This window comes from Panthera onca, chromosome C1 (assembly GCF_046562875.1).
Source record: "Panthera onca isolate mPanOnc1 chromosome C1, mPanOnc1 haplotype 2, whole genome shotgun sequence".
NCBI classification, from domain to species: Eukaryota; Metazoa; Chordata; class Mammalia; order Carnivora; family Felidae; genus Panthera; species Panthera onca.
In genome coordinates, this window is record NC_138346.1 from 11,285,369 (window position 1) to 11,296,409 (window position 11,041).

The window sequence follows — 11,041 nt, forward strand, 5'->3', positions numbered from 1 at the left end:
AACCATTTACAAATTCACTTGAAACAAATGAAAGAAATTTTTAAAATCTCAGAAAAATAGAAGTCTTTAAAACACACTAAATGGGTATTATGTAACTGGAAAATTCAAAGTACAAAATGAAAAACTTGTTGAATAGGTTCAATAGGAGAGTGGAGAGGACAAAGGATAGAATCAGTGAACTTGAAGACAGATCAACAGACTATATTCCATCTGAACAACACAGAGATTAGTTATTGGGGGGGTGGGGGGGGGGGAACCTGAACAGAACCTCTTAACCACTTTACTGTACTACCTCTATAAATGTGGGCCAGTGGATCTCAAAAGTTTTGGCCTTAGGACCACTTTACATTCTCCAAATTATTGAGGCCAAAGAAATTTTATGTCTGTAATATTTTCTGCACTAAAATTGAGAAAATTCAAATTCTGTATTAAACTGTTTTAAAATAGCAATAATAAAGTCATATCATGTTAATGTAAATAGCGTGTTTTACAGAAATAACCAAGAAAAGTAGCATCGCTTTACACTTTTCAAATCTCTTTAATATCTGGCTTAATTAAACACAGCTGGAGTCTCAGGGCGCCTGGGTGGCTCAGTCGGTTAAGCATCCAACTTCGGCTCAGGTCATGATCTCACAGTTTGTGAGTTCGAGCCCCACAGCAGGCTCTGTGTCGACAGCTCAGAGCCTGGAGCCTGCTTCGGATTATATGTCTCCCTCTCTCTCTTTGTCCCTCCCCTGCTTGTGCTCTGTCTCTGTCTCTCAAAAATGAATAAACATTAAAAAAAATTTTTTAATAAAAAATAAATAAATAAAAACACAGCTGGAGTCTCATCTCTGCTTCTGCGTTCAAGTTGTTGCTACATGGTATTTCAGATGAAGTATATGGAAAATAATCTGGTCATATCCAGATATGCAGTTGGAAAAGGGACAAATATTTTAACTGCATTTTCCGGTAATCATGGATAATCTTCTTTAATACTACATTAAAACTTAACAAGTGTTAATTCATAAAGAGTGGTTGCAATACAGAATCTGAAACCACATCAATTAACTCTGCGTACGTTACGTTAAAATCCACTGGTCTATATCACATGTTCAAAGGATATTTTATTCATGTATGGTTTATATACCACGCACCAGACATCTGAAAAATATTAGTTTACTGAGTTATGCACATCTTCTAAATGTTGACGTATATAATCATACAATATCCCCCCCCCCAAAATCACATTTGTTAATATCACTACCAATATCTATCATCAGAAAACTCTTTTAGTGTTGGTAAGCTACCCAGCTCATGGAGGTAGATACAAGTTTTCTGAAATTCTAATTTTTGCTTGAAAGCTCAAATTTTGTCACTGGCAAGAAATGCTGACAGTTTTGCTTGTAAGTTTCAGGCTCACTATGCCCCTTTTCAAGCAAAATGTCCTCCAAATGTCCGGGTCTGAAAGCTACATTTGCTTCTCAGTCCTTCAAGTAAAAATGGTGCTCCGTGAAGAAAATGGCAAGTTCATCTCTCAGCTCAAAGGACCGCACGGTGTTTTCCTCAAAACCACTACGGAACACTACTGAGCAGAAGTGTTTAATGAGTACTTTCTATTTCACCACCCAGAATGCAAGTACTCCTATGTCAGTGTCTCACTACATTAGTGAGCTTTACTGTTTCATCAAGGACATTCCTACGTGAAACTGAGGGGGTTTCTTCCTTGTGCCAGTGTGTGTCAGTGAGAAATACAATGACCACTCTGAGAGTTTGTGGCTACCCACCGCCTGATGTGTAGTAGGTTTCTAGCAGTTTCACCTCTCCTTGCTTTTGTACGAGTAGGGCAAATGTCAGTACAGCGAAAAAAGCAGACGGTATCTGACTGTTATTATGTAGAGGTTTGACCTCGAGGCCCCACTGAAAGGGTGCAAGAGACCCCAAGGGTGCTGTTACAATTTGAGAATCCCTGCTATCAGATATATTTGATATAAAAGATAGGATTTCTGAAGCATTTCAGATCAAGAGAAAATAGGAAATTCTATCAAAACACTGTATTTGCTTTCCAAAGCACTACACCATTGAAATGGAGTGTGGCAGGGTTGAAAAGGCATGTGCTTGGCATCAAAGAGGTCCAGGTTTGAGTTCCAGCTCGATTCCCTACTTACTTCATGATACTAGTAAAGTAATCCTTTATACCCCACTTTTCTTATCTGTAGAGAATACCTTCAGTTTGCTGGTTGAAATTAAAGAATACGTACATAAAGCTCCTGGCATATAGAAACTCATTAAGTAGTGCTTATTACCTAACGATTAATCAAATACTGCCTTGCGACATATCCGACATAGTCAGCTTGTATTACTCAAATTGCATCGATGCCTTCTCTCCCAGTGAGATTGTGACACCTTTGAGAAGGAAACTATTTGCTTCTTCATACTCCCAGGAGGACCCTCCCCGGAATGAGTCGTGATGGTTTCCGCACAATAAGTGCATGATTTGGCCAGTTTCAAGTACAGACAACACTGTCAAATGGATTGACGTTACTTCCCCTCTGTGATTTCCATTTCTCCCTCCATGGTGCCTGCCTACTTCATTGTCTTTACCGTCTTTCTATCTTCTGTCCTGGCAACATCTGACTCGTTAGACTATGGTCTCCTGGGCCTGCATCTCTTCATCCCTAGCGTCTACCATGAAATCTGGTACACAGGAACTGTCCAAACAGTGCTTGTTGAATACGTGAACTAACGGACAGATGATTGGATGAGTGTCTCCAGACAGCTTAATGCAATTAACAGTCCCTGTCTTTATGACACATGGACTTTCAGAAATAATTGGCACGATGACCAAGTCCCTCCTTGAAATACGATCCTCAATAGGCTTCTATGAAATCCTTCCATCTTTTTCTCCACTTTGTTATTTTCCATTTCTCCTTTACTGATCTCTTCTGCCTGACCTTGAACTACTGATTTAGGGTGCCAGTCTTTTTCTCTGTATAAATTCACCTATCCTCACGGCTTTAATTGTCATCAACACCATAAATAACTCTCCCGTCTAGACCTCCTCTGAGTTCCAGACATGTTGATACCTCACCTGCACCTCTCACAAGTCCAGGATCTTTCCCTTCAATCCTGTTTCTTCTGGAGAGCTGTTCCTCAGTGTCAGACATGACCACTCACCCAACTGCACAGCTACAGTCTCAGGAGGAGCTCATTTTCACACAGTCGGCTTCATGGATTTGCCACAACTAAGTAGGCAAACCCGAGCAGCCGTTGTGTAATGAAGGGTAACATTTTGTAACCGAAAAATCATTCCAAATGCTTTTAATAACCGAACAACTACAACAACAACAAACTGCCCGGAACAGCAAGACCCAGCAGGCAAACAGCTGTACCGAACAGGCTGGTTTGGTTCAGTTTTATTTTGTTTCTTTTCCCCAAGAAGTGATTCTTTCATATCAAAGACCTGAAGCCAGACTCTAAGAAGCAAACTTAACAAATTAAAAAAAGAAAGGATCCAGTGGAGAGCCAACCACTGTAAATACTGTTGTTTCCTTAATGTAAAAACAGGCTTCATGTTCCACACCAACTTTTTCAACAAAATATGGATGTCATAACACTGTCAAAATCTTTCTAAAATCCTATTTGTATGCCATATGTTCTGGAAAGGATTTAAGAGAGCTTAGAAAAATAGAATACAAGAAGCTAAGATTGGAAGTAAGTAAGAATTAGATACATTGACAAGGGAAGATTCAAGAAAAGGAAAGATCAAATTCGCAATTGCATTGAACACCTAAATATAAAATTAACAACAAATGTACAAGGCCTGGCTGTACTATTTTAAATTTTTTGTACCATTGAACATAAAAGAAAATTGCGATGAAATGGAGAGACACATTTCTAGATGAGAAAATGCAATATTATAAAGATGTTAAATTAATCTACGAATTAAAGTAATTATAATGATTTTATTTTTTGGAATTTGAAAATTTACCCCCAACTATAAAACAATAAAGTGTGGTTCTGACACAAAATTGGATCAATATAAGAGGATCATCTATATATGGGAATTTAAAAATGAAGTGAAGGTAATATTTTAAATTAGTGGGGAAAGAATAAATTATTCAATAAATAATGGTGTAATAAGCAGTTGGATTTTGGAAAAATTGGTAAAATTGGATTTCTACAATATACAAAAACATATTCTAGGCAGATTAGAAATTTTAATATTAAAAGCAAACTAGAAAATGATCAAAATACTAGAACATAGTTACATCTTAGTGTATGTAATTGGCTTTTTAAGTATGATGTGAAACTCAACGCCTAAAAAAGAAAAACCGATGCATTTGTCTGAAGCCGAATTTGAAGCTTCTCGCAGGAGAAGATACCACAAAGTTAAAGACAAATGATAGCCAGCAAAAAAATTTCAACTCTAAATGCAAAACCTGAAGAACTTAATATATAGGAGCCTAAAAATATTTTTTTAATGGCCAAAAGGCATGAATAGTCAATTTGCAAACAGAAAAAGACAATGATCAATAAACAGACCAAACTAAAATGTACCCAACTCCATTAATAAGAAACACAAAATGCAACAACAGATATAATTTTCACTCATCAGATTAGCAATATTGCAAAGATTGACAATACTAACTAAATATTAGCAAGGTCTGGGACAGGTATTCTCACTTCCTGTGGGTAGACATATCAGGTGGCTCTCTTCCAGGGCCCGTCACACCTTCAGTGAGTTGAGCACGATCTCAGCTAACCTTTTATGTATTTTTCAGAATTTCGTTAAAAGTAAATACTACTTCTGTAATAAAAAAAAAAAAAGTCGGAGGAAAAGGAAAGAAAAAAGTAGGAGAAAAATTAGAACATGGAGAAAAAGGAAGAAAAATGACAGAGATTAACATTAGTAGAACATCAGGTCCTGAAGATCAAGATCTCTGAAAGGTTATTTGAAAAGTCAAATAAGATACAGAACTATAAAACCTACCAAATTGCTATCAATTTAATGCCTTCAGCTCAGCTCACGAACTCAAGGTTCGTGAGTTTGAGCCCCACGTTGGGATCTGCTCTGACAGTGCAGGACCTGCTTGGGCTTCTCTGTCGCCCTCTCTCTCTGCCCCTCCCCTGCTCATGTGCACTGTTGGGGGAAGAGAGGCACGCACTCTCTCTCTTTCTCAAAAGTAAATAAACATTAAAAAAAAAAAAAATTAGCACTTGACAGCCCACACAGCATAATCTATATCCTAAGGGAATGCACTTAAAAATTGCAGCAAATGCACAAAATTCTGTGTTCTTTATTCACAACTATCTTGTTTCTTATAAAATAAAAAAAAAAAAATGTTAGGTCTTTAAGTTGACTACTAAAAATTAGTTGGTTACTATACAAGCGGATCTAGAAAACAAAGGGCAACATCTGAAACCTGAGCATTGGGCTATTTCACTGAGACAAAACACCAAGGTCAAATGCTCACCCCTCCCGTGACCACTGAGTTCCCGTACGAGCCAGAGGCTGGGTGGTGCGCAGTGAAGAGGTCAAGCGGAACACAAAGATGCTCCAGGAGTACATGTGGTTCTTCAGTGACTGTTTCCCACAGTACCTTAGTCTTCTTGATCTGCCCCTGGTTGTGCATTTTCATGTAATAGGCGATTCCCAAAACATCGAAGAAGCTGCTACCCCCCAAATTCTGCAATGTTCTCAAAGGCTAAGCCTTAAAAGATGTGAGCATTCCTTACTCAGATCACATTCAACCAACAGAGACCTTTAAAGTGCCCAGAATATTAACTAGGCTTTTTTTTTTTTAACATCTTTTATTTATTTTTGAGAGGCAGAGAGAGAGAGAGAGTGCGAGCTGGGGAGAGTCAGAGAGAGAGAGAGAGGGAGACACAGAATCTGAAGCAGGCTCCAGGCTCTGAGCTGGCAGCACAGAGCCCCACGCGGGGCTTGAACCAACAAACCACAAGATCGTGACCTGAGCCAAAGTTGGACGCTTAACCGACTGAGCCACCCAGGCACCCCTTAACTAGTTTCATTAATGTTTATTTAGTTCCTTCTCCTGACCCAAAACACCAGAGGCCTACACACAAGAAATAAAAGACAATGGCTGTGATGCCTGAGTCAGGTGAAAAGCACGTATGGGACACCCACTCTTCGCAAAGCAAAGAGCTTACGAATAAGATAAAAAGAGAATGCCCATGTTTGATTAGCCGTACTACTGCTATGGACTTTTAGGAGGGAGAGAGATCATTCCATGGATGCCAACAATGGAATGCTCCTGACCTATACGATACTCAAAAGAAAGTAGGAGGATGGAAATCGGGGGATTAAGCGATGAAATAAAACTGCAGAAGGGATAAAGGTAACATGGGAATGATTCAGCGGTGAGCGATTTTTTTCCCACTTGATAATGTTATTCCAACACCCACCTGCTATTCAGAAGTACCTTGGAAACTTGCATATAATGTATGGCTCACCAAAGACTGGAATTCAGAAATTCAGTGTCTAACCTGCTAAGTGATATGACTTCATTGTAAGATAATCATTAAGGCAATAGTTGCCAGTGGGAGACCACAGCCTTCCTGGAATGTGGCATTGCTGCAACCTGGACTTTCAGAGCCGGAGCAAACCCTACAGATCATCTCTCTGACTTATTCACATTTCAGGAGCTCCAGGTTTTCTACTCAATACCTATCATCCCATTAAACTCATTTACTCAACAACAATGTTGCATGTCTATTCATTCCCCAGTCTCTGTCTCCTCTAGGTGCTAGAGATACGGTTGTAAACAAAACAAGAGTCCCGTACCTCATGAAGCTTTTATTGTAGCAGGGGTGATTGAGGGAAATAAGCAAATTAGAATCATGGTATATTGAGCTGAGATCATGCTAAGGAAAAACAAAGCAGACGGGGAGGCTATGAAATATCTTGAGGAGAAGCGGGCAATTCTAGAAATTCTCGAAGGGAAGCTTCACTTTCACTTGTCTCACTGTACTTGCTTTTAAGGACAGAGCTATAAAAAAAAAAAAACAACCACAAACCATGAGAGTGTTGATGATGTAGATGTCCAGGGAAGATGATTCCAGGCCAAAAGAGGAGGAAGTGCAGGGACCCTGAGTGGGGGGTCATGCCCAGCTCAGCCAAGGAACACTGGGAAGAGCAGTTTTGCTGGAGGGGAAGGAGGGGGGTGTCCAAGGCAAAGGTAGGGAAGGGCCTGTAGGGCCTTGGAGATTATGACCTCGAAGACCATGGCCTTTTTACGTTAAGTGAAATGAAAGGCCATTGGAGGACTCAAGCCTAAGAGTGACATGATCAGATTTAGGTTCTAGCAGTCATCCTGCTGTTGTGTTGAAAATAAACAGGAGTGGGGCAAGGGTGAACGCACTAACAACAGGAAACATGGTAGGCATTGCTACCATGAATGCTGTGTATATTTTCTTTTCTTTTCTTTTACTCTATTATTTATTTTTTAATTTACATCCCAGTTAGATGGCCTGTAGTGCCACAGCGATTTCAGGAGTAGATTCCTTAATGCCCCTTACCCATTTACCCATCCCCCCTCCCACAACTCCTCCAGTAACTTTCTGTTTGTTCTCCATATTTAAGAGTCTCTTATGTTTTGTCCCCCTCCCTGTTTCTATATTGTTTTTGCTTCCCTTCCCTGAGGTTCGTCTGTTTTGTATCTTAAAGTTCCCAGATGAATGAAATCATACGGTATGTGTCTTTCTCTGACGAATTTAGCTCAGCATAATACCCTCTGGTTCCACCCATGTAGTTGCATATGGCAAGACTTCATTCTTTTTGACTGCCGAGTAATACTCCATTGTATATATAGCTGTATATATTTTAAAGGTGAGCTGGTAAGGGGGTCCTGGGTGGCTCAGTCGGTTAAGCGTCTGACTTCAGCTCAGGTCAGGATCTCATGGTTCATGGGTTGGAGCCCCGCGTTGGGCTCTGTGCCGACAGCTTGTGCCTGGAGACTGCTTCGGATTCTGTGTCTCCCGCTCTCTCTCTGCCCCTCCCCTGCTCACATTCTGTCTCTTTCTGTCTCTCAAAAATGAATGAACATTAAAACATTTTAAATAAATAAAAAAATAAAGGTGAACTGGTAGGATTTATTACTGGCCTAAACGTGGGGTGTGCAAGATGGGAGAAAAGAATGAGTCCAAGGTTGTGGCCTAAGCAAGTGGAGGAAGGAAACTGCCATTGCCTGATAGGAGACAGACCATAGGATGCCTCAATGACATGCACATTGCATATCCAAAGGAATAACCAGGCAGGCTGTTTGTTACTCAAGACTACTCAGGTTTTTAAACCTTGAGAATGGATAAGATCACCCAGTATAGACAGAAAAATCCAAGGACAGGGCTCTGGGACACCCCAACATCAAAGTCAGAAGGAAGAGAAGCCAACATGATGGACAAAGAAGAAATGACAATGAAGCAGGAGGGAAAAAAGTAGGTGTGGAAGCCAATGGACATGGACAGAGTGGCCAAATTCATCAAATGTTGCTCTCAGGTCAGGAAAGGTAGGACTGAGAGGTGGCCAGAGCGTTTAGTGATGTTAGAGGCCACTGAAGATCTTGAAAAGCAGTTTCAATGGAGCGGTGAAGGTGAAAACATGATAGGAGTGAGTCCCAGACAGACGGGAGAAGAGAAATGAGGAAAACATTCCTCCCAGGAGGTTTGCTGGGAAGGGAAAGAGACAAATGGGAGAGCACCTGCAAAGGGTCAGGAGACCAGTGGGAGAAGTGTTATTATCACCATGTGACTTGGTGATCAAAATGGATTGATGGCTCGAAACAAATTGCCCACGTTACAGAATTTGTATATGGTGAGAGCCAGTTATTATGACCCCAGAGCTCATCATGTTAACCTCCATTCCGCAGCAAAGGGGTGAAAGTTAAGTCATTCAGGTCTCATCGGGCCAGGATATTTGGTCACCTACTTGCTTTGTAGCAAGTTTTGCGGACTTTTTATTCTATATTCTTCTTATTTTCTACGGGAATTCTGAACCGGAACCAAGAGTTCTTCCCCTATGTCTGTACCTAAGGAGCCGGTGACCAGTGGGCTTCACTTAATTCTTCAAAGATGCCCATGTCCTCACCTATGAAACAAGAGAACCAGGCAAGTTTATCCCTTTCTAAAACTATAGCGTCCTGTGGACTTCTTTCCAAATTCCTTAACTCATGGGCGTCAAGGGCTGTGACCTTCAAGCCCCAAGGCACAGAGCGCGCGTTGGTAGGCCCTCAATAAATGCACAGATCAACTGCTATGTGTGGTCTGGAATGCGGTCACCCACGTAATATGCTCTGTTGAATATGCATTCTTTTCATATCCAACATACCTTGACGTGATCATCCTGGGACGTTTAAAATGAAAAGTGCCGTCCTTGTTGGGTGTCTTCCCCTCCGGAAACCAGTATGTTGGTCCCTCTCCCTCCCCACCTGCCACATTCCTAACTAGCCAGAAAAGCATTGTAACTTCCACGTTTAGAGGTTTCCTAAAAGAATCATTTTGAAAGTGTCCAGGAACAGAGCCCAGCAACCGAAGGAGTGGTGGGTTAGGTTGGGTAGTGCCCTGCTTCTTGTCCCCCACGTGGATCACCGTATAGGGGACCCCGCCCCCGGCCCCTGGGGTCCCCGCAGCCTCCTCCGCCCCAGACCCTCCCAGAGCCAAAGACCCCACGCGAGGACGGAAGGGGCCCGGCCGGTACCTGGAGGGTAATACCGGAGCAGGAGGCTCTTGAGCTTCATTTTCTCCTTCCCAGACACCCCCCCCCCCCCCCGCCGTCAATGCTCTTCGTAGCCATGGAAACGGCCAAACAGCGGCGGGGCGAACTGCGCGCATGCGCGGGCTTCCAGCGCGAGGAGCTGGGCGCGCAGGCTGGACCGGGTCCCGCGGCCCCGCGAGGCGCCACCAGGGGGCGCGCCCGAACCTGCCTGCGTGTCCCCGGGGGCGGACGGGGGCTCCAGGGCGCGTGGCCGACGACAGGGATCGCGGCGTTGCTCCCGTCCGAATCTGCACCCTCAGCGCCCGGGCCGGACAGAGACGGGGTCCCCTCGCGTCCTCAGTCGGGGTGACCTCACAAGGGGAGAGGCGCGGCCCAGCAGGGCGAGGTGCGGGCCGCGTGCACTGTGGCCCATTAGGTTTCCCAGGAGGAGGGATGGAAGAAAAATCCCCTCCGGGTCACCGTTCCAGGCCCCTCCACAGGCCCGGTCCCCACAAAAGAATTAGGAGCACCAGTGAAGAGGCTACGTTTCCTGACGCTGCGCCAGGGACCTTCTGCACCTATAGGGATAGGGACCAACCGAGGGAGGAGCTGTGCACCGTTTCTTACCGCCCCATGTCACGGATGAGACGACTGAGATTCAAAGAAAGTACAGCCGATCCCAGCTAGGTAGCGGCGGAAGCGGGATGAGAGGCTGTAACCTGGTGCCCCGGTGTGCCCTAAACCCTGGGTTTAAGGCCATCCGGACCTTCTGGTGGCCTGTCCTATTTCTTGCCAGCGTCTGTCCTTTGCCTGCCAAGTTGAGTTGCCGTTAGGAAAACTGGCCGGGAAGGGTCAGCAAGCCACAGTGCCCATTTCCTTTAAGGAATTTGGCCGAAGTTTCTAAGTCAGAATTTCCCCTATCCCTCCCATGACCCCCTCCCTAAAAGTTTTCTGTAAGATCTTACAATTTCTCTAAATCGACTCGCTTATTTTACTTCACCTTTTTAAATGTAAACTGAAAAAGAAAGGTGTTAATCCTGTAAATTAAAATTTGTACACGATTTTCAATGAGGAGCAGCAGGTAACTGTAACAATAAATGTGACTATTTATTTATTTATTTATTTATTTAAAATGTTTACTTATTTACTTATTTTGAGGGGGGAGAGGAACAGAGAGAGGGAGACAGAGAATCCCAAACAGGCTCTGCACTGTCAGTGCAGAACCCGTCATGGGGCTGGAACTCACCAACCGGTGAGATCATGACCTGAACTGAAACCAAGATTCCCACTCTTAACCGAATGAGCCATCCAGCTGCCCCACATGTGATTTTTTAAACGCTATTGAATAAG

The 11,041-nt window shown here is 43.0% G+C and overlaps 1 protein-coding gene across 4 annotated transcripts in view; it reads right to left on the minus strand.

Annotated features, from left to right (window-relative positions):
- The window catches only part of DAW1 (dynein assembly factor with WD repeats 1), a 46,987-nt gene extending 36,768 nt beyond the window's left edge, over nt 1-10,219 (minus strand). The window contains exon 1 of one of the 4 annotated variants that reach the window (XM_060623999.3): nt 9,917-10,219. Coding sequence is in view for 2 of the 4 variants with exons in the window: in XM_060623998.3 (XP_060479981.1) it covers nt 7,021-7,108 (88 nt within the window). In the remaining 2 variants the exon portion in view is untranslated. Of the gene's footprint in view, nt 1-7,020; nt 7,132-9,694; nt 9,725-9,916 lie in introns of those variants that run through there. The other 3 variants (XM_060623996.3, XM_060623998.3, XM_081796332.1) reach the window with 3 other exon arrangements.
- Nucleotides 10,220-11,041: the final 822 nt, after the last annotated feature.